This window comes from Phoxinus phoxinus (assembly GCF_949152265.1).
Source record: "Phoxinus phoxinus genome assembly, chromosome: 18".
NCBI classification, from domain to species: domain Eukaryota; kingdom Metazoa; phylum Chordata; class Actinopteri; order Cypriniformes; family Leuciscidae; genus Phoxinus; species Phoxinus phoxinus.
The window spans coordinates 8,103,910-8,128,454 of NC_136893.1; the positions used below are offsets into that span (position 1 = coordinate 8,103,910).

The window sequence follows — 24,545 nt, forward strand, 5'->3', positions numbered from 1 at the left end:
AATTTCCAGCCGCCACAAGTTGCAAGCTCAGGGCTGAAAAGACACATTAGGAAAGACCACATGACGGTTAGCACATGAACTCTGCCATCGCATACAGATAGAGTTCTGATTCAGATAGTTACGACTCAGTCTGCAAACAAATAGTCACATCCAACGCATTTTCAAGCCGCTTTATTAGCTGCGGTCTTCAATTTAGAGTCAGACAAGCTGAGGCTTGAGGTTGGAGGGTACAGCTGATGTCAAGGAGGCAGACATATTTATGCATAGAGGATTTTTATGGATATTTTCACTCCCATGAACCCCAGTAGTGGATTCTATAAAATCACTGACATTGACCTCCTGTGTGCATTGGCCCCACAGGGGCCACATTTCATAGCAGGGTCACACAATACATCTCATAAACACATATACATACATACATACATACATACATACATACATAACTCTCGCCACCTTCTCACTCAACTACATAACCCACCTGCATAATATATGTGTATATAAATAATTATCAAAAAAACGTACAACATTACAAATTAAAAGGATCATCAATTTAAGATGTGTAATCAAAAAAACAAGACAAAATTACAAAAATAAGTATGGTAATTACCAAATAAATTACCAAAAAGAAATCGCCATAACATTATTTTATATACATTTTAATAATATGAATGTAAAATTATTTAAATGCAACTTTGAACATTACAGAGAAACCGTGCTTTAACGGGATCAACACCACGAAAATAGACACTGCATGTAGGCTGATTCTGTCATGAGCCAACACATTTATTTGTGCTTTTAAGCCCTTTTTCTTGACAAATTTTTTATTTATTTTTTCAAAGTAATTTGTGTGACATTTGAAGTATGTATATATATTTTTGGTGCTTAAGTAAAACAAAAAAAGAGTGTGTCTTCATTTGAGAAATTTTATCAATAAATCAGCTATTTCGGTAACCATTTTGATTGCGCTAAACCTTTTGTTTTTATCTTGGATGGAGATAGATAGATAGATAGATAGATAGATAGATAGATAGATAGATAGATAGATAGATAGATAGATAGATAGATAGATAGATAGATAGATAGATAGATAGATAGATAGATAGATAGATAGATAGATAGATAGATAGATAGATAGATAGATAGATAGATAGATAGATAGATAGATAGATAGATAGATAGATAGATAGATAGAATTAAGTGATTGAGAACATAGAGGACAAAATAAATATCGCTACAACTGAACCAAACAATCTTCCATGGTGCAGTCTAACAGCCCATCATGGGTCTTGGCTTCACAAACATTAACACTCACACACACTCGTACAGCTGTCTGCAGCCACTAAGATTTAGGCCCCTGATTATATATTCATACAGATGAATCAATAAGGCCTCGCAGCAACTGAAAGACTAGAGGAATTACAATGAGCCCACGTCAATAGACTACAGCTTTACATTTCATTAGGGCCAGACCCACACTTTAGCACTAAATGAATAGCAATAAAACAGCACCGCCGGCACAAACAAACATCCAAGATCTAGAGCTGGTCCATCTCTTACAGCTCGCCTCTTGAGAGCTCAGAAATATTTGGCTAAGGCTCTGCAAAGGAACTAGATTGACTGAGGTGGTCGAGCAATGAAAGGAGCGGGAACAAGATTGGTACTCAATTAACTGACACGTGCCATCAACATATGTACATACACCTTTCTAGCTTTCACCTCATTTGGAACCTAGACACACACACAGTGTATGTGCACACGGGCCATTGATTTCTGTCTAATGACACAGGCAGTGCTGTCCAACTTGGGGCCGCTACAGGAAGAGCAAGGTGGAAGAGAAATGTGATTCCGATCATGGGATATCACTCGACATCCGCTGATCCCCCCTCACCACCCCCGCGCACAACCTATATCCAGCCAGCCATTTAGACATCACACCGGGGTCATGTACAAGGACTGAGACAGGATTACTGCATACTTCAGCACAAGCACGTTTGTGTAGAAGTGTGTGTGCATGTGGCTGGTTTTCATATTCTTGAGAGCAAATGTGCCTGACTTTTAGTAGTCTAATACAAATAATAAAACAGTACTGTGGCGGTCCCAAGATCCACTGATGGTATTACGTTGGTACTTTGAAACCATGGTACTGTATTTACATAGCATTGTGAAATATTTCAAAGAATACAAATGTTATTACAATCATTTGTATTAGTTTTCAAAACCAAGGTATATTTTTTTTACCAGGGTAATCATGTAAATCACTAACAAAAAAAAATATACTGTACCACTTCATTTTTAATTACCTTGGGAAACCATGTAAACACTATAAATACTGAAATCAGTCCTAAGTCCTAAGATGAAAATATATTATAATATATATATATATATATCATGATTTTTTATTATTTCTGTCCGACCAAGACACCATACCAACACCTTTACGAACATCAGCATCCGACCTCAAATGAACATGTACAATCGCATTACCTCCAAACCCAAAAATTAGGCATGCGACTCACCTTCTTCATCCTGCCGCTACGGGTGCCGGTGAAGGCTACGGTGTGCCCGCGATAATCATACGCCGCCACTGACGTCATCCCATCGTCTTTGTCCAGGAACAAAGGGACCCCCTCGATCGTAGTGGTGCCCCCTAGAGGCTGGTTGAAGTCCTGGCCACAAAAGTTATCATCTATCTGCAGAGGCTGTGGGGAGAGATAAGAAAAAGCCAGAGTTATTAAAGGAGTTAGTGAGTGGGAGTTGGGAGCGATGGTGGCCGGTATGGCATTTTCACTCGTCTTAATCTTCTGCAATACCAATCCAATGCTTGATATTCCTTTGGGTCATTAAAGGCCATATACTGTATTTTCTGTGCTAATGAATCAGCCAGAGGCCCACACTCATACAGATATATCGCAGGATGAGTCCCTGTGCTTGAGCTGCTAGAAGAACCTCGGAAAATATAGAGGACCTGAGGGAAAATCATTCTCAGCTCTTAACTCCTTTGTACGGAAAAACTGCTAACACGGACATGGCCAACATCAAATGTCGCACACAATGCCTTGCAATTCAATGCTTTATGCACAAACAATCCCTAATAGTCCCACACAAAGACGACCACACAATGCACAAAGTGTCCCGGGAGACGTCCTCCTTTTTCTAGACGACAGACTGGACTCATTAGTAGAGACAAAAGTGGCCATGACCCCTACTGCCCCGCATTGCTGCCCAACGGTGCCCCTCATCCTTCACCCAGCGAGGGGTGCCACTGCTGCCAAGGATGACCCATTCCAGGCAGCGGGAAGGATATTCAGGCTCCCGAACACTGTAGTGGACCAGCGCTGTGCCCTACAACACGAGAGAGCATGTTCCTCCCTAACCCCATGGGAGATGCCGAGATTTGCTCTGTAAATAGAACGAACAGAAGGGGATTGGACAAACAAACCAAGTGCATCCCTAAGGTTAGCGACCGTCTGGGTTACACCGACCATCATGCACCTACTGTAATTACAATCGGCCTGGACTCATCTCCTGAGAGAAAACGTTTGTTGCTCACCATTCGCAGTTATTGCCGCTAGGTGTTATTCTCAGTTAGATGAGGAAACATTATGTTGGCAGAGTTAATGACGCTGGTAATGGCGGTTAATGCAAGCCAACCAATGATGCTGGAAATACCACTTGCGTTAGCAAAGCTTGAAAAGTGCTGGCAAAGACAAGGTCGTGGGGACAAACTACAACTAATGGCATGTACCGAGTGGATGAGTCCTACCTGCATAATGACATTGCCCCAGTGCATCAGGGTGTGCAAAATTCAGATTGAAATATCACAGGAAGTTGATCTGGAATAACAGGAATTGCAATTCAACACAGAATTCTGGGAAAGGAAGTGTTCTTCTGATTTATTTTGAGTCTTCTTCCTCACAAAATAAAAATTAAAATGTTGGCTACCTCAAATTACATTTAGGAATTGAAATTTTATATAGCAATCTCAATTCAATTCTTAATTCATTTAAAGGGGTTACTTCATGAGAAAATGCTATATGTAAACAGCTACATCACTAAACAAGCACATTTAAACACACAGTCGACTCAGAAATGACGTACACTGCTGAAATGTATTGCTTTTACCTCCTATTCAGCACCCCATTTGAAAACTGCAGAAATAACAGGGCAGTCAGTCACCCATAGCCAGTGACCGCGAGTGGCAGCGATGCATATCTATCAGAGATTCTCCAGTATGCCTCGTGTAGATTTCTTCTTTTTACCCTTCTTAACTCAAATTACAGCCTCATTTTGGGGCAAAGGGAGAGGGAAAGATGACTAAACAATGTGGACAACAGAAGGGAGGAATGAGTCCAGTGCAAAATGTTTTCGGTGGGAGAAGGAGAGAGGTGACGGGTGTCCTGACCCGAAAAGGAATCTCATCTCTCCCACAAATTTCTAATTCGAAGCAGGGCGTTCAGAGACACAGGCATGTTAACAAGTTAAAGACAGACACCATGCGACCACAGTTTCTTGGGCTGGACTGAGACTGTCATCTTCAATATCCGTGGAATGTGAGGGGGATGACAGCTGAGATGGAAGGGGGCCGAAATGCCTCTGACAGGCTGGACAGGAAGGAGATGCCTCAGAATTCAGTCAGAGAGCATGAACAACAAAAACCTAAAAGAACCCATCTGTTCTGCTGCCATTGAAGATCAAAACTGACTTTACATGATGATATTTTCCTCAACAATTGTTCTCTTATAATGATATTTTCCTCAACAATTGTTCTCATGTCAACAACCAATCTAAAACGTATTAAATTCCAAATGTATGATTTACTAATTTCAGAATTCAGAAGGATGTTTCAAGCTGACCTTAAAGACATAGTTTACACAAAAATAAAAAATTCTGTTATCATGTTGTTCCAAAGCTGTATGATTATTTTTCTGGAAAACAAAACACGATTTTTTGCGGACTAGTGGTGTCAAGCTCCAAAAAGCACCATAAAAGTATTATAAAAGTGATTCATACAGCTTGTGCATTATATTCCAAGTTTGCTGAAGTCATACAATAGTTTTTATGAGGAACAGACAGAAATTATTGCTAGCGACTGATAAAACTCCCCTCAGGGGAGAGGCTGACTGCTACAACTGAATCGCTGAGTCAGTGGGTTGAACTATCATCTGATTTGCTCTAAAGATCTGATTCTAAGAGACAATTGATTCACTAATCAGACATGATTACTTTTCTTATGCTAAGGAGAGCTACAGTACATCTCTTCAGTAAATAATGACTTAGACTTTTGGCCTGTTCCACATCAAAACACTAACACATGATTTCAAAAGAATTGGAATATAGCACATGAGTCATTTAAGCTGTAAATTATGGTGATTTATGGTAAATTTTTGGTAATTTTGGAGCTTAACACTATACAGAATCAGTCCTCAATCACTTTCGTTACACGGAAAAGGCCCCTATTCACCTAAAAATAAATCTTCCACAAAAAATGTAAGTCTTATAGGTTTGGAACGGCATGAGGGTGAGTAAATAACAACAGAATGTTCCGTTTCGGTTAACTATCCCTTTAAGTTGCAGTAAATCTGTCTAAAGTCTAAAAATACCTCTTAACAGCATGGAAGGTATAAGGCAAGGAAGCTGTTGTGTAAATGTATTATCTAATAAAAACAATGCCCTCTTATGTGAAGCACAAATATTACCCACAATTCTGAGTAATGCCTAGTTGATTCAGTTGAGCTGATGACTAAGCACCTGATTTCAAGTGACCCAATGCAGACCAGTGGGAAAGAGAAGAGGAATGTGATGCCAACTCACCTCTGCTCACACACACACACACACACACACACACACACAACACCTCAGAGAGCAGCTGTAATCCTGATGTCTTATCGTTACACCATCTGATCGATCTCAAAGCAGACACGATCCAACTCTATCCTCTATCGGTCCATCTCTTTCTTTTCCTGCCTCTCTCTCCATCCGTCCAATGATAGCCTTAGGGATCGATGAGGGAGGCAGGGTTTGACAGAGGGGGATGTGATGGACACGTCACAAAGGGTTAATCTGGCAGCATGTTTCAGAGATGCCGCAGGCCTGATCCAGAGAGACAGACACCTGATAGACCAGGTGTTTCGGGAGAACATACACAAGAGAGATACAAAGGTCTCGGTCCTCTTATAGAGAGATAAATACAGTTGTGCTTATACACAATTTGGTTATATTCCATTTTTAGCACAATGGATTCAGACGTCAGTCTCGGCTATCACAAAAATACCAAAAGGGATTTGACTTCGGTTATTCTTTCATATTTATTTGTATAACATTTAGTTATTCATTATTATTATGTATGGTCTGAGACAACATGTATTTATTACATTTATTAAAGCATTAATTAAATAAAAACATGTTGTTAGATTTGAAATGTCTTCACTTTTGATCAATTTAATGCATCCTTAGTGTTTGTGTGTGTCACAAAAAATATATAATAAAATAACAATATTCTGTCTGTCTTCTTAAGACTCACTGCTGTTGTGTCTATAAAGCTCATTTGTGTTCAACATGAATCCTTATTTGTTTACACTCAGGTATGCACCAATGGGCAGCCATGTGCGAGTGTGTTTGTTTTACGCGTGTGCATGTGCTCGATTGTCCTTAAAAGTGTTTCTGTTGATGCGTGTCTCTGTGTGCTTGTCCTTAAATGTGTTTGTAGATGGTGGAACACATAAATGAAGATAAAGAGAGGCTGCCAAAATCTTTGGACGCATGGCCTAAGAGAAAGAGAGAGAGAGATGAGTGGAGGGATGGCAGGCTGCCAGCCTCCTGTTTTGATTGGTGATGGTGGAAATGCAGCGGCTCAGCCGTTTGCCCTTTGTTTCTTTCAAACAGCCAATGGAGGCTCTCTAATTGGGTCTTAATGGTGCTCGCGCTAAAGCGAGCCAGAATTCAGGCACTCTCTCTGCTGCTCTCTCTGGCATTAACAGCATTAGACAGGAGAACATCACAGATTCCCAAAGCATCTGAGGCTTATCTAAAAATACACGTCATATTAGCATGGCCGTCATGAGCTGTCGTTCAGCTTTATATAATGGTGTTATTTATAAAGCTGCTTCCACCAAGCAATCCTATTGACCCTCAATCTAAAGTCCTTTAGTAGGACGTAATGTATTTAGGTTGTCTGTCCCGTCATTTGATTAAGGAAAATGCTATGACTTTCATGTAGCTCAACTGGTAGAGCAACACTGGAGGTCTCGGGTCTTAGCTAGACGCTAATGTTCATTCTGTGAAAAATCAGAACGCACATGTGTAGTTGACATAACATGTCTATTGACGGTTTATTTTACTCACCATTTACACCAAAGTGTTTCCCCATTTAATTTTTTTTGTCTCTAATTCATTGTAAATGGTAAACTGTTTTAAAAGTTCAGTTAATCTCTCAATTAACATGAGGTCATAAAAAAACACATGTACACTACCATTAAAAAAAGTTAAGGTTGGTATTTGGGATGCATTTATTTTATCAAAATACATTAAAAACAGTAACATTGTGAAATATTATTACAATTTAAATAACTGTATTTTCATATATTTTGGAATTCAATTATTCCTGTGATCAAAGCAGAATTTGCAGCAACATTACTCCAGTCTTCAGTGTCACATGATGATTTGCTGTTCAAGAAACATTTCTTATTATTATGAATGTTGAAAACAGTTGTGCTGCTTAATAATGTTGTGGAAACCACAATACTTTTTTTCAGGAGTATTTGATGAATAGAAAGTTCAAAAGAACAGGATTTTTTTGAAATAGAAATATTTTGAAACAATATAAATGTCTTTAAATGTCGCTTTTGATCAATTTAATACATTTTGAATTAAGGAGTCAATTTGAATAAAATTAATTTCTTTAAAAAATATTTAAATATTATTATATATTAATAATATTGAACGGTAGTGTAGGCTATGATTCTACATTGTGTCGGACTGCTTCCAGTTTCTGCCTGTCTTCCTGTAAATATGTAAGTACATGCTACACAACTGACAAACTAAGTTTATTTTCCACATTACATGACTTACAGTAAGTAAGTCAAATGGTGGTTTATACAGACAGATGTATAATTCACATTCACACCCATAATAATACACTCTCACATTCACCTGCACTGTGGTTCTGCTGTTTACCCAATACCCATGGCATGGCTGTTAGTTAGAGCGATTTATCAGTCTACTACACTTTCACCGTTAATCACCCGTGGACTCTCTCTCTCAGTCTCCATTCCCCTTTCACTCCAGCCCCTCGTCTGGCATTAAAAAAGGCACTCGTGATCTTTATTGTTTGACTTTATAACGTCTGCATGAGACTGTCGTGGAGTGAGAGCAGGTGCTCACTGCATGAAGGCACTGGAAAATATCAGCGGAGAGCGGAGGAGAAGTGTGCACCGCTGATCTTCTGGACTGATTTTGAATTAAAGCTGTATATTTCAAAAATACCCCTCAAAATGATGATTTTAAATAGTGATTTATAGACTTAAGAGAGAGTGAATGAGTCACTGAACAGGAGAGAGAAAGAGTGTTTCAGCGTTCTGTCCTGTGTCTAACATAGTCAAACTTGTGGTCCACACTGCAATTTAAATCTGTCATAATCTGACATAACGAACATTTGAGAGCAAAAACCTAAAAACTAGATGCGCTCTCAGGGCCTCATTTACCAATTAAAACTTTTTAATATATTTTTTAAAAATCCTTATAGCACTCTGGGCAGTTTTAAATAAGTTTGTTTCAAAACTATAACAACATGCCCAGACCCACCTAAAAAAAAAAGAAAAAAAGAATAATAATTGCATAGCAACAAACATGGATGGATGGATGGATGGATGGATGGATGGATGGATGGATGGATGGATGGATGGATGGATGGATGGATGGATGGATGGATGGATGGATGGATGGATGGATGGATGGATGGATGGATGGATGGATGGATGGATGGATGGATGGATGGATGGATGGATGGATGGATGGATGGATGGATGGATGGATGGATGGATGGATGGATGGATGGATGGATGGATGGGTGGGTGGGTGGGTGGGTGGGTGGGTGGATGGATGGATGGATGGATGGATGCCCATGAACGCTTCTTGGGCATACATGCCTTCTAAAGCAGAGACTATGTATAATATCGAAAGGCTGACTAACAGAGGCAAGTGCAACTCTGAGCCGCACACATGTGCTAATGTGTAACGTGTGCGCTTGTGTCATTTAACTAGCAGCAGGCAAAAGCTGTGGGACAGATGTTCATATCTCCTCACCACTGACCTGACACCGCACACGCACCCCAGACACAGCCTGTTCACACTCGCACATACAGATTCCTCAGACCAGCGCCTCACAACGCAAACACATTTCCAAGCAGAGCACAGAGGCCTGATTATGAGACTGCCCATGACCTGCTCTCGGCCCCATGGCATCTGGCACAGACAGAACACACATGCACAACACTTGTGCTCTCTCGGTTTACGGTCTCTCTCTCTAACACGGAGGTTAAGCGATTATGCATTTCACTGATCTATAAATCAACATAAACTGAATAGGAGAGCAAAGGTACAAAAATGCTTCCATATGAAAGCAGAAACAGTTTTTTTGTTAGTTGGGTAAATCTCATAAAACCTGTCAAGAACTTTCCCAAGTCATATTTTAGAAATTATAATTGGGGAATAAAAAGCCTATTGGAGGAGCATTGAATTATTATCATTGTGGCATCATTTAAAGGAAAAGATCCCCCCAAAATGAAAGTTGTGTCATCATTTACTCACTCTCAAATTGTTCCAAACATGTATGAATTTCTTTCTTCTGCTGAACAGAAAAGAAGATATTTTGAAGAATATGGTTAACCAAACAGTTGATGGACCCCATTGCCTTCCATAGTATGAGGGAAAAAATAGTCAATGAGGACCAGCAATTGTTTGCCAGTTAATTTGATATCTTCTTTTGTGTTCAGCAGCAAATCATGCAAAATATTTTTTTCTTTTGGTTTTGTGTTCAAATATGGCCCAGAATCCCACACATATATTTTTTCCTGAGATTTTCCCAGTTTGTCTGTATATTTAAGAGCAGTGTGATCTACAGACCTCATACGGTTCAGATTAGGATAACAGAACAAATAGTTTGGCACGGCATTCCCGAATCTGCACCGCCTCTCATGATAAACAACCTGTAGAGGCTGAATGATTTGCACGATCACACGTATGTTTGGCACGCTCAGACGTCAGGCCTTTTAGAGCTTCCATTGAAAGCAGCTGGTCCTATTCTTAATATGCTGGGTAGGAAATGCAATTTAGGCCAATTTCTCAACATTACTGACCCACTTCCTGCCTGATCGTTTCCCATTAAGATACCAGTGAACCTAAACCTGCGCCGAAATACCCGGATACCCGTGCATGTGTGTCATTATTTGGATCTCGGTTCGTCTTGGATTTAAATACAAAATACATAAAGAACAAATAAAGCATCTGCTTAAATGATATGCTTAAGTCATATGTTAAACCTAAAAACATGAATGAAAGTGTTTTATTATAATCTATGTCAATCTAAATTACTTTGGTTAATAAAGGAATGAAACGATTTTAAAGTTACATAAAACTCTTGTGAATTCTTATACAACGAACATGCATATAAATAACAGTAAGAATGATTTTACATATAATTTCCTATAATGTCTTATTCAACATATTTTTGTATGTAAGTGTTTTTGATTGTTTAATGTCTTTTCATTACACGTGCAACTATTATATTTAGTCTGAAATAGCAAGCTCTTGACTGTTAACCAAAGTCTGTGAGTCATCCGCGCAAGCCTGTGTGCGTCTGATCTCTAAACTCACGGAGCTGATCTGAGGCTTTTAACATTGTTGTCCCAGCAAAATCATCAGATTATAATCTACATAATCTAAAATTAAGCATCCCACAAACACTAATCCAATTACAGCGCAGACACAGACTTTCTCCCAAGAGCGTGCTGCATTTCCAGCTGGAATCATCTGTATTCAAGAGCTCTGCTAAGCTACGTTCACATACAGCTACAGAGTAATGAGATCTGAGATACATCTCTGTTGTGCGCGAGTACATGAGAAAGCAATGAGCGATTTCATTAGTTTCCATTCAGCGGCTCTATGGTAGCCATTGGAGGCCCCGCTGGGCGCGTTCTCTTCGACAACAAGGCCATAAGAGGGCCATAACATTGAGAGAATGTGAGTCTGCCGTTTGACGCCCGCTCAAGAAGAAAAACTGGAAACGGCACTCCAAGACTCAGCGTGGTGAGCCTGCGAGCTTCCAACCGCACTATGCTAAAGAGCCCTGATCAAGCTAACATAATGTTTAGCATGCTGTGAAATTGCCTGATGCCAATTTATATGCATTCTAAGTCCACGCAAGAAAAATTGCCTCTGGTGACCCCTGCAAAAGATGAATTAATTCATTACCAGACAGGAAAACAATGAATTGGCACCAAAAAGCATTTTGACACTTATCTGACTTGCGTAATTGTCATTGTATTACATGACAAAATCAAATCAAGCAACATCTGTAAACAAATGATGCTAGAGATTTTCTCAATATGGGTGTGTGTGCTTGCGTGCGTGTGTGTGTGCATGCATGTATTATTTCTAACAAGAATAACATTTTAATTTCTGCAATTAATATATAAAAACTATTTTGATATGATTAAGGCAGCATCCATTTTATTTTCCTGGCAAACAGAAAATTGCCACTTAAACTGTTAAACAGAAAATTCATTTATTTTTGACACTGCTAATATACAGTACACAAACCATTTGCTATTGGTTTGATATTTTATCACATACTTTAAAAACATTCATACATTTGTATGTGTGGCTTATGTTCGGGGGTTTAAACCGGTCTTGTGATCCTCATAGTGGGACTATAAAAATTTGAGAGGGAAAAAAATGACAAAAAAATGTATACATGACTGTTAAATATTTACTATGCAAAAGTACTGTACAAATAAATTAAAAATAAAAATAATTTTCTTCAGGTTCATACATTTTAAAGGAATTAAAAATACACTTAGGCCTAAGAATAATATTTTTATATTTTTAAATATATTAATACTATTTAGATTAATATTTTAAACTTCAGTACAGTGATTTTTTTTTTTTAATGTAGCATACCGGTAACATGATACTTATGATATTTTAAATAGGGTTTCCAACCTAGTACAAAGAAGTGGTCTTTGACACCAAGTTTGAAAAACCCTGGCGTTGGTGTCCAAATATGTTTTGGGGCCACTGCTGTTGCGGATCAGATCTAGCTGGTATCTAGCTGACCAGATCTAGCTATTGGTGGGAAAATGGAAAAAAAAAAAATCTGTTTGGTAGAAAATATCAATGAAAGAATCAAATTGCATCTACAGGCTCATTTGCTAAATGTACTGTATCATGGTTATCAGCAAATGTCTCCCAGGAGCAATATCATCAGGGCTTTAAATGTCCAACATCAGATGAAGGTACTTGACTCACAAACATTGTCTATTCAAACCCACAATCAGAAAGCCTTTAGAGCACACCGTAATAGAAAAAAACTGTTTTTCCCACTCACTTGAACAAAGAGCACAGTCATTTTGGCATTTGAAGCTGTAACTGTTGGTTTCCATTAGCTATTAGAATTTTTCTGTCTAAATACACTGGATCCACCCCGTAAAAACACAAGTTGCAAGGTTGTGATGGCACCCAAAAGGGACATCTAACCCTCATTATGCACCCAAAACAATTTATGTTTTCCTGGAATCTCTGACCTCAGCGTCCAGTAATGCTCCATCATCAAATCATACACCCCCTCATTACATGTGGACTCGAGAGAGAGCCTGCTAGAAACATTTCAGACAACAGCTAGCTTGAAGAGGGGAAAAAACCAAACATAATAATAAAGTTATAAAAGCCACCGTGACCTCTTCGGGGTGTCACAAAACTCCCAAAGGATCTCCAGCTTGGGTCGAGGTGCCAGAAATGAGGAATGGTTTTGTCCTTTCAAAAGTGGTTCACCATCTTTTTTTTCCAGGTCATGCTAGTTATGCTTGGAAATTTGCTTACCAAAAGCTGGCCATTACTCACAATGATTTAGCAAGTATTCATTGAAATCACAAGATTATTGCTGAGCTTTTCCTGCATAATCTCGAGACGGATTGTAGTTCTCCAACCCCGCTGAAAGACCTGTGAACATGTTGTTGCCAAGTACTGTATGCAATGTTCCTGGAACAACATTCTAGTCAAATAGTCTCAACTCTAATCTTAACCTACCCCTAAAATCATAGGGCAAAGCTAAATGATTAATAAGAATGTTGTTTAAGCTTAAAACCAAACCCCAGCATTAACCCGAAAATCTCACTGGTTGACAGGAATGTTTTCACACAACCAACAAGACGCTGATCCAAGAACATATACTTGGTGAAAGCACTAGTGTTCAGCCTTCTTAAATAGCTTAATCAGGAAAATTTGTGATTGTCGTTCACCGAAGATCCAAAGACCTGTGAACGCGATGTCAAGTACGAACCATTCCTAGATCAATATCAAATGCCATCCTCCTAACCCTAACTTCAATCAAAGGGCAATGACTATCTGATAAGTTATTCAACCCCTAAACCAAAGGTTAACAATAAAATATGTTTGGTTGATAGGAATGTTGCTCCAGGACAAACGAGGTTGATCATAGTTAATTTCGACAATAAAATTACTGAGAAATATGGTTAAAGTCAAAATATGGCATTTTTTTTTGTAAAATTGCCTGTTACTGACTGAATATGACACGATGAAATATTGACTACATTTAAAATATATTTATTTTCATAAAAAAATATGACTTTAACACTAATATTTATGTAAAGTGTCCCCATTTGCCTTTTTAAATAGCTAACCATTGGAAAAAGTGATGGCTGACCAGCTCAGCAGAAGAACCAAACCAAAACTAACCAGCCTGCAAATGCATGCTGGTTAAATCTAAGCCGGTCTTTTCAGCAGGGAAGGTGTAACTGGCTTTTCCCAGCTTGTGTATGCGGATGTTTTTTAAGCCTTTGTGGAATATGAAATAGACTGATGTTTTTTGGATCCATCCCATTGCCCACCACCACAGGAAACAACAAATACAGCTGCATGCGCAGCCTGGCAAATAGCGCCGCACACAAGCGCACACCCACAAACACACACTGCGCTCTTGATCACAACCACCTACCATCCCACACACACTCCATACGCGGCTCCCACACAAACACACATCAATAAATAATTACACCGACAATTAGATGGGGAGCACTCCAAGCATGACCTGTTAAGAGATTTGCAACCTACACACATAGTCGCCATGTGAAAGGCTTGGGGGGGAGGGGGGTTGGGTAGTCATTTTTCTTACTACCCAGTTAACTGGCTGACTTATTGATTTAAAATTACCATCACAGAGAGCTCATACAGTTGTCTACACTTTATTTGGCCGCTCACAAGGCCTCGTTTTATCTGAATAGCTTATGGTAAGGCTACAAAGAAGCAGGGAATGCCAATTGTGCCCCATTACAAGCACATTCACAATGTGAACATCCACACAGGGACGCAGTGATACGATACTACTATCGGATACAGAGATCATGTTCTTGTATAACCAAGTTACGGTTCCACCACTTTCTCCCTGTAATTTCTGGTTGGTTCTCCACAATATCAGCAACTACCAAATACTCTACAAAGTATCTGTACTCATTCTTGGTCTCTGAAAAGGTATTGGTGCACCCATTTGGAATGAATAGATATTTACAGTCAATTTTCCTTCATTGTTTCCCCTTTAAAAAAGAAAAATCGACAAATGATTCCCTTAATCTCAAACCCGTGTTCCGAAGCACAATAAATAAGACTATGGAAAAACTATTAGCCCCGAGGCTATTGAGGTGGATATAGTTTCATCTATATGATTTTTCAATATCCAGTCATCTCTGATCAATACCCTACAGGGTAGGAGGCACAGATGGGAAGCCATTAAAGTGTAATCCATACAATATCTTTTTTGCCTGTCCGTGAAGAGATCCCGCGTGGACTTGTTCTCTCATTTCCTTGAGCAGTTCCTCAGGGAGTCAAAAGAACTGAAGTGAACACCAACAGCAAGCAAATTATATTCAATGTCATGATTAAAAATCACAAAGTCTTTCATCTGGGAAGTTTTCAATAGCATCTGAGATTAAAAGACAAGACAGAAAATCTTTCAGCCTTCAGTCTGAGGGAAAAACAGAACTGAACACCAGAAGGATAACTGCTAGCAATCAAAATCACCAGGCAAGTGATCAACCGAGATAAGTGATAATGTAATTATGCAAAGAAGCAAAGGGTAAGGAGTCAGTCCTGGTGTATTTTCGTTCATCAGTTAAACAACAATTTGTCTCAGTGCCACACACAGAATCAGCTAAAAGTCGTTCAATAATGACGAGACGTTCTCCCGAGAAGGCGATTCACACTGTTTTCGAGTACGGAAATGTATTGTTGTTATTGTGTGTCATTGTTGTGCTCATTAATATCATCTGTGGACACACATAAAATCTCATTAGCAATGCTAATAAGTTTTGCCATCCCCCACCCCCTTTTCTTTCTCTTTTTTTTATGGGCACAATTCAGATGGTTGGAAACCAGCTTGCATCTGGCACAGAAGGTGACCAGGAACTTTTAAAAGTTCCTCGGTTGTTACAGCCACCATAAAATCGAAACATTTGAGGGAGAGTCTGCCGTGCAAGTCCCATGTAAATAGACGGAAAAATGCAATCCAGCAGAATAATCTCAATATCCTGCAGATCAATAGGTTTGAAAATATAAGAAAGACTCACATCAGCATCTGAACAGACCACTTTTTGGAGTGTCCATTATAAACGTCAGTTATGTTTTTAAAGAAAAGGCCAAAGAACTGAATTACAGTGAAAAAGTTCCAATGCCAGCCTTGATAAAAAGCAGAATAGAGAAGAGAATTGGTGTGTAATTATTATTTGACTCTGCTGACGTATCCTTGATGGATTGCAACACAGTATAGCAGATGGTAATCAAGCACCATCATGTACGGTTTCTCATTTCCATATATGCATAGCTTTACCATGAGCAATGGGACAGGTGGGCAGAAGAAAGACGTCAAAAGCGCTTACTGTCTGTCTGTCTGATTGCACGCATCTCTCGCCGTCTCGTCTTTCTGTCTGCCTTGCGTGTGTATCTCCCCTAAAGCCTTCTGAATTATGAAAGTGTGCTTTGTGATTGGAAAATGACAACATTAATTGCTTGTAAGCAGAGCGCGGAGGCAGAGGGATTTTTGATCATGCGCTGATTGTGATGGGCTATAAATGAATAACACAAGGTGAGTGAGGGTGAATTATTCATAAGCTGGAAGCTCCTTGCCGGTGGAGGACCCTCAGAGCGTTATCTTTTCATCCAATTCAGCCAGCCGTGCCGCCATCATTACCAAGGCAGATTGCTCCAGGCCCGTTATTATAATGGCAGCAGTTATTATCGTTAATGCCACTGTCAGTTATTCGTCGACGGAGTCTACCACTGTGGCCATTCCACCCTCAAATTCTGCATTAGAGGTTAGAGCATATGGTTTACACTACCCACAATGCACTATAGAAGCAACTGTTAAGTCTATGCAGGAGGCAAAAAAATAAGGCCCAAAAACACATTACGCAAGTACATTAACACAAATGTAATTTCCAAAATGTTTCAGAAGCCAATTCAAAGCATAGCACAAATAAGCATTGCACTGCAACAGCAGGCATTACATTGGAAGTAGTCTTTCAGATTATTTTCATGACAGTGCAACAGGGGATAGTTCACCTTCAAAAAAAGTCATTTTCAAACATTTATACATTGCTTTCTTCAGTAGGACACAAAATATATTGTAAAAACGGTCAAATTACAAAATAAAAGTCCCAAAATGTGGCCTAATGTTGTTTGGATCCCAACATTTTTCTAAATATCTTCTTGTGTTCCGCAAAAGAGACAAATGCATACAGGTTTGGAATGACATGAGGTTTAGTAAATTGTAGTATTTTTAATTTTGGGTGAGCTATCCCTTCAACATGGACACAGCAGAAGTAGGACCATCTTCTTAAACAACTAATGCAACAGCATTAGCCTCCCTGGTTTCTTTCATTTTCTGCCAATTTTCTTTAGAAAAGCACAGTTTTGTTTTAATGAACAACATTTATTAGTACAATATCAAGTATATAAAATAAAATAAAAAAGGACTCAACCAAACCTGCTTTTCAAAGAGAGACTATGACAGCTGAATAACAGCAGGTCTCTTTAACTGTGATATGTAGTCTGATAGTGATTACTATTCAGCATTTGATGGATGGTAAAATAAATTACTGCCTAGTTTGAATTTTAGAGCTTTGATGTATGTGCTACTAAACGTTTGATCAGAGAAGATATTGCCGTTATAAACTGAAGCAAATATTACGTTTTCTCATTTGGGGCATTTAATAAAAGTTGTCGTTGAAATGTAATAATTCATAACCCACTAGTGCTATGACAAAATACTGTAGATGAGGTGTCATGGCATGAGAATTGTGAAACAATAACTACATCACTGAGACTGCATCATAATATATCATAATACTACATGAGAAGTCAGCACACTTTCTCGATCCTTATCTGCCTCCCTCCCCTTCATCTTCCTTTCTTTCATAATATCCATCTCCATCCTTCTATTTTTTATTACTCTCACAAGTCTCTGACTCGCTCCATCAGCCAGAGTGTGTTTCCTCTTGTATGTCTGAGTAAAGTCGAATCACACAGGAACATGCTGCACATAAAATAGAAGGGAGGATTTGGGCTGTTCTCTGGGAATAATCCCCTCATTCTGTGCTAGAGCATTGTGTTCTGTGTAGAACAGCCAGCTTGGCTTTTTCCTACGAGGGCCTATGTAGAGAGTGCTGCAAAGAGTGCTGTTGATTAGCAAGTAAGCTATGCGCCTGCACGCTAACCTCTCTGTGGCTGTCCACATTGTTCTGACACTCGAACAAAGGTCCCAAGAGGAATTGGACAACAAAGACAGGACAACTTTAAGAGTTTAAATCAATTAGCACTTGAGGAAATGGACACATGTGGCAAGAGAGTGACAGGGTGCTAATCCTATAGACTGAGCTAATGATGTAGCTAGGCTAGTTAATCTGAGGGTTTCCCTGTTCATCAACACTGAGATTCTCAGGGCCTGCATCCATGCTTTAACTCACCAATGATTTTGAAATAACATGTGTACTATAATAAATGTATTGATTGCTACAACACCTATCAACACTGGGACCGCGTTGGGGGACTTAAGTTACTTCAATTAATTTGCAAACAAGTTGGGACTAAATTCAACAGAGCATCTGGCATCTTGCTCATTAATATAACAGTATGGTAACACTTTATTTCAACTGTCCACTTTAGACATTCTACATATCAGTCATTTTGCAACTACATGTCAACTAACAGTCATTAGAGAATTAGTAGACTTCTTATTAGTAGTCTTCTTAATAGATGCTGTTGCATTAGTCTCCCTGCGTACACTTTATTTTGACGGTAACTTTGCAAGTACATATTGACTCATTCTACTAACCATAAACCTACCTAGCTGTCTACTAATACTGTTGAGAGTTAGTTTGAGATGTAGTTGCAAATTAATAAGAGTTAGGTGACATATATTTTGCATAGTAACTAATAGTTAGAAGAATGTCTAAAGTGGACTATTGAAATAAAGTCTAACAAACAATATAGTTAGTAAGTGTGACTTACTGAGTTGATGCAGTTCAGTTCCTTGTTGAGGAGCCAGGGCAGGGACAGTTTACCTTCACCCCGGTAGCAGGATTGGATCCTCTCCTTAATCTTTTCCTTGATTTTTCGCAGTGTAAACAGGCACAGGGCGGATTCTTTCGGTGGCTTTGACCTGTTTTTTTGGCCCTGAGCAAAAACAATAAACAGCACCTCTTCCTGTTCAGAAATGCCCAACGACCGTGCCAGCTTGGCACCAGGCCGACTGAGGTAGGCGTCTTGAACTAATCGATATTCCACACCATCCTTGGTACAGCCGATAGGAAACTCTACGTAGGAGTAGAACTTGGGGTCATCCACACAGAGGCGGACAATCTTGGAGGTGAAGAATTGTTCACCACTGGCATCCGGCGAGGTGAGTTGGGTGTCCAGTTGGAGAGTTAGGTAGTAGATGAACTGCTCACTGCTGAAGCCATAGACGTAGTAGATATCAAAGGTAGGGAACTTGGAAAGTGTGTCGGATGGAATCTTGAGCTGTGAGGAGACAAACTCATCCTGGTAGACAAAGCTGAACATTTCAGCATTCTCCTCATTAGCCATCAGCTTACGACTGGAGAGAGTCGGGAAGTACTCTGATTTTCCTTCGATGGGTGTACCTACAAACAGTTTTCCGCTGTCTTCACCTTGGGTTCCACTAATAACCACTCCTGACATAGTGCCAGCCTCAGACACACTGGAAAGGTAGTGCTCCTTGCGGTGATGCGGCTCACCCAGTTTGAAGAGGTCATCCAGTCTGAGGAACTGGCATATACCCTGCGAGGTGCTTCCACATGCAATGAGCCTGTTCTGCCCTGAATCCAGAAGCAACAGCTTGTTGACATTGCTAGTCTGTGATAGCTCGTGAGGGCAAGACTGAACACCAGGTGGTGGGTAACATTTCTCATTATCCACCACAGGGCCGGTAACATGGCTTCGGAGCTTGGTCAGGTTGCTGGAGAGCTTGTAGATCCAATTGACAGCACCGACGTAGACTTCACCCGTTTTGTTATGGACGACCAAATGCGTAAGCCCTCCCTCTGGTGGGATGAAGTTGCGGAAGGAAGAGAGGTTAACCTCGAGCCCCCCATGTTGAGGGAGGAACGAGAGGAAGAAAAGGAGGAGGAAAGCCTCACAAATAGAGGCGGGAAGGGGCCTCCTCCCATACGGCAGCATTTTTAATATCTTTCTGAGAGGAAGCTGTAGGCCAGGTGATCCGTTCACCTTTCTGATCCTGGGCCTGGAAAAAACCTGGACAGCGTCTGTCAGTCTACGTTGAGGAGAGCAACTTATTGACCCAGTGTCCTCTCTGCTCTCTCTCTCTCGGCACAGAGCTGTCGTCTACACCATCATCTGCAGCGCCATGGCCGCTAGCCCTGCAAGGGTAGAAAAACACATCATGAGTGCTGGAAAAAAAACAGAATAGAACATTGTCTATTGATTTGACTAGAGTTTAAAAGTTCTGCCTGCCCAAAAGAAAAAATAACCCATAATACATAAACATAAATATCTAACAGAGGGGCCCTGGGTGGAATCCTATACAACATTTAATGAGTGTGTCAAGCTTGCAGACAGCAGTGCACTCCACAAACTCCACACTGAGAACTCGTCTGATAGACCTGCTGTGCCCTTAAATATTTCACACAGTCTGTGCCAACTCAGCTGGCACAAAAGGGAAGCAAAGGAGCGAGAATAGAGTAGGAGAGAGTAGAGGAGGTGAGGAATGAGGAACGAGTAAGTGATGCCATAACTGTAGACAGGTTTACCAATTCACCTTGAAGAACACCATAAGCTTAGAAGCATCAGCAATAAACGCTCTCATTTCCTCACGCTTGCTCAGAGAAGCCATTCAAGTTGACCCCGCATAAAACAAAAGTACTTTCCTTGAACTGCGGGAAAGCATTCTGATTTTAAAATACCACAGTACAGACAACACACCCTCTTGGCTCGACCACAGGGCTGCGGAAAGAGAGACAATCCATCAAATGTGTTCTAATTGAAAGTCTAATGACATTCATGTGATCATGGGTGATGAAGAGGAGCTCTGGGTGTCCAGCTACATCCTCGGAGTGTAAAACCACTTAAACAAGGGCAATCTCAGGCCTCTCATCTAGCCAGCAGCAGGGACTGTCTGCTGCTGTGACCTTCTCCAGTGTTCAAAACAGAAGCATCATTGTATCTCAGATGACATTTATCTCACTTCACAAGACTATTGAGCGAGGAGACTGCCTATGGGTCTCATTCACCGCTCAATGCTGTGAGCCATACTGTGGGCTGACTGTCATGCGCAAGGCTACGAAACAACTGTGCAAGAAAGCAGATACACATGCTGGCAAAAACTCATACATCAGCACACCTCATATACTGTAGGACAGGGCTCTTCAGCTCCAGTCCATGAGTGCCAGTGTCCTGCAGGCTTTAGTATCAATCCCAATTTAACCCACCTGACTGTGATTTGCAAGTAATTCTGAACACCTTGATTAGCTTGTTCAGGTATATTTTTTAGGGGTAGAGCTAAACTCATAAGGACACTGGCCCTATAGCACTGGAGCACTGCTGTAGGACAATCTGATACACATAACAATTTGCAGTAATTGCACATTGCACATGCAAACAAGTTTTTTTTGTAAAAAGTATTTGAATTAAAATTGATCAATTATTGTAATGAGGCATCAGTGAACATTTTAGCGATTTTTTTTTTTTACATTTATACAGTTGGCAGATGCATTTAGCCAAACAACTTCCTGGGAATCAAATCCATGTCCTTGGCGTTGCTAGCACCATGTCCTAATGTTTGAGCTACAGGAATGCACAAGACTTTTTACATTGAAAAAAAAAGAGAGATTCAGAGTAAGTCTGCAAGAAGACAGAGTTTAAAGTATTAATAGTTTTTTTTAAGTGCATGCAATACTGGAATAAATAAAAAAAATCAGCACAGCCAATTGAAACAATAAAAAAAAAAAAAATACGATAAATAAAAACAGCTTAATTGGAGGCACTCCGAAACAATGTCTTCTAAACAAGTCAGATTTTCAGCTATTTTTAGTTTATACCGTTTCACTGTATTTGCTGTGTAATGTAGTGTGCTGACAGGGGTCCAGATTTCTCTCCGCTGTATTGATCATCACAGCTGAGCTCTTCTCAGCTCAACTGACTCAGAGTCAGCACTCCTAGGTGCTTTTTGGCTTTGTGATACAGGGACACTGTCAAAGCTAATTCCCAGCAGTAAAAACACAGAAAAATGTCCTATAAATAACCAAGTAACTAACTAAATAACTCCACAACACACTTAAAATTGAATTTAGCAGTGCTGCACCTGACCCATTATCAACTATAAAAAAACAAAGCCGTCAGAGTTTTGACTTATCTGGGACAAAGATATGCTAATGAGATGGCAGAAACTGCTTAAACGCAGATCCAAGTGTCCACTTATTTTAACTCAGAAAATGAAAAGAAAAATAAGAGAGAGAGACTATAATAAACTGAAAATTCAGCAAAATATATACATGTGCTGCAATTTATAATACTGCACAGCAATGCTATTTGCGTGGGATAGAGCAATTAGGATATCCCACCTACTTGCTCCAAAAAGGCCCACACCAAGGATAAAGGTGAAATTGGATGAATCAATTAGAGGAGGTATGGGAGTTGCATGGCACCTTCAGGATAGCAAAACCTGCCTGGCTAGGAAAATGGCTGGCAGGACCAAGGTATCCACGATGATTTATTGCTTGTGGCACATAAATTACAGCACAAGCCATGAAAACGGCACCTCATACTTAAGCAAATTTATACAGAGCGCCTCTTTAACATGGAGGTCACATCGCTGAGCATTGTGGGGTAGAAAGCATGCAGGACTGTGATGGCCACAACTAAACCACCCAGAGAGGCTCTGCATAGCAGGATCTGCTTTCTATTACAAGCACGCAGACACACTCACATACATCAATACATAGAGGCCTTAATCCACAAACACACACAAGCTGGGCTTTCTTTATTATTCTGCTTCTGTCTTTATGTCTGTCTGTCTTTCATTCTTTCTGTTTGTCATTCATTAATTTCGCCTGTCTGTATATCTTTTTGGTTTATCTGCATATCTTTCAGTCCTTCTGCCTACCTACAATTCATTACCACCACTATTATCAGGTGTCTAAACATGAAAACAGATTCTGGACTGCATAATTAAAGGAAATCCGCAATAAATACAATTTATGTAATCAAATTAAGATTTCAGATAGAATTAACGCACAAAACGAAAATGTGTACAGGACAAATATTTGAATATTATTACTGTTAAGCCATGCAGGCATATCAAAAACTAAACCACTGGAAGACTCTACTGATAAGAAACAAGAAGAAGAAGAAGAAGAAAAAACATTTGCATATGCACCAGAAAAAACAGCTACACATTTGCAATGATATTAGAACAACACCACTGGTATGCTTTGATATAAGTCAAGATATTAAAGCCAGACAGCCTCGATTTAGCCTGCAATTTAAAAAAGCAATAATAAACTCAATCCAGCGAGACCTCCAATAAAAGTGATATTTTAACAAAGCTACACTGTGACTGTGATCGCAGGGGATGATAGAGGAAACAATGACTTGTTGACAGCAGGAAATGATTTGCAAAACAGAGTCTTAGAACGACATGTCATCTTATTCAGCTAAAAAGATGATATAGCAACGCAAGTTTGTTTCAGTCTAGTGGCCAATTTTCAGTGTGAATGCTGCAATGCTAAATCACAGACTGTGCGAATGTTATGAGGATGACAATTTTAGAGGGACGGCGCGGGCCTGGCGGTGGAAATAACTCCTGCATGCCAGAGAGGAGAAATAAAAAGCTGACGGCAACAATGGTGGTTAAAAGGCGACAATGACTGCAATTTCTGCCGTTCCTAATGTAGGCCTACACATATTTTAAAAAGGCAAAAACAGCCAAATAGTAACTGTTCCCGTGAGAGTTGATGACAAGAAACTGCATATGCAACAGATTTAATGAGTGAGGCAGAGTATAAGGCAGGAGAGAATGTAGGAAAGAAGCTTAACTGCTATTTTCTTAAGAATAAAATTAAGAAAACTTTGTATTATCAAAAACTTTTCTTTAGAATAATTGTAAGAAATAAATAAGAACATTTAAGAAAAAAAAGAAGAAAAAAAGACAAAACTTAAAGGGATAGTTCACCCAAAATTGAAAATTCTGTCATTGTTTACTCACCCTCATGTTGTTCTAAACCCGTAAGACTTTTGTTCATCCTCGGAACACAAAAAATATATATTTTTGATGAAATCTGAGAGATTTCTGTCCCTCCACTGACAGCTACGCAACTGACACTTTCAAGCCGCAGAAAGTGAAAGTGTGTAAAGTAGTAAAGTGTGACTTTACATGAATCCATGTGACTCAGTGGTTTAACCTCAATTTTATAAAACTGATAACCCCGCATAATTTAACACTTTATTTACTAAATAATCTTCAATGCACGCTCACGCAACGTCTGCTCTCGCATCAGCACAACACGCGTGTGTGATGGTGCTCTCGTGAGCGCGTGTTCGACATTAACATGTTGTAAAAAAATTAAGTCCTTAACCAAAGCACTCGAAATTGTTAAACCACTGGAGTCTTATGGATTACTTTTTTTTAATGTCTTTACTACCTTTCTAGGCCTTAAAAGTGGTAATTGCGTAGGCTGTCAATGGAGGGACAAAAATATTTTTTTTTAATTTAATTAAAAATAACTTTTTTA

General features: G+C 39.6%; 1 protein-coding gene across 1 annotated transcript in view; it reads right to left on the bottom strand.

Annotated features, from left to right (window-relative positions):
• Positions 1–24,545, bottom strand: part of plxna1a (plexin A1a) — a 220,602-nt gene that overhangs the window by 177,536 nt on the left and 18,521 nt on the right. The window contains exons 2-3 of the mRNA XM_079589633.1: positions 18,790–20,177; positions 2,517–2,699 (exon numbers count right to left, since the gene is read on the bottom strand). Of these exons, the coding sequence (XP_079445759.1) occupies positions 2,517–2,699; positions 18,790–19,977 (1,371 nt within the window). The 5' untranslated portion in view covers positions 19,978–20,177. The remainder of the gene's footprint in view (positions 1–2,516; positions 2,700–18,789; positions 20,178–24,545) is intronic.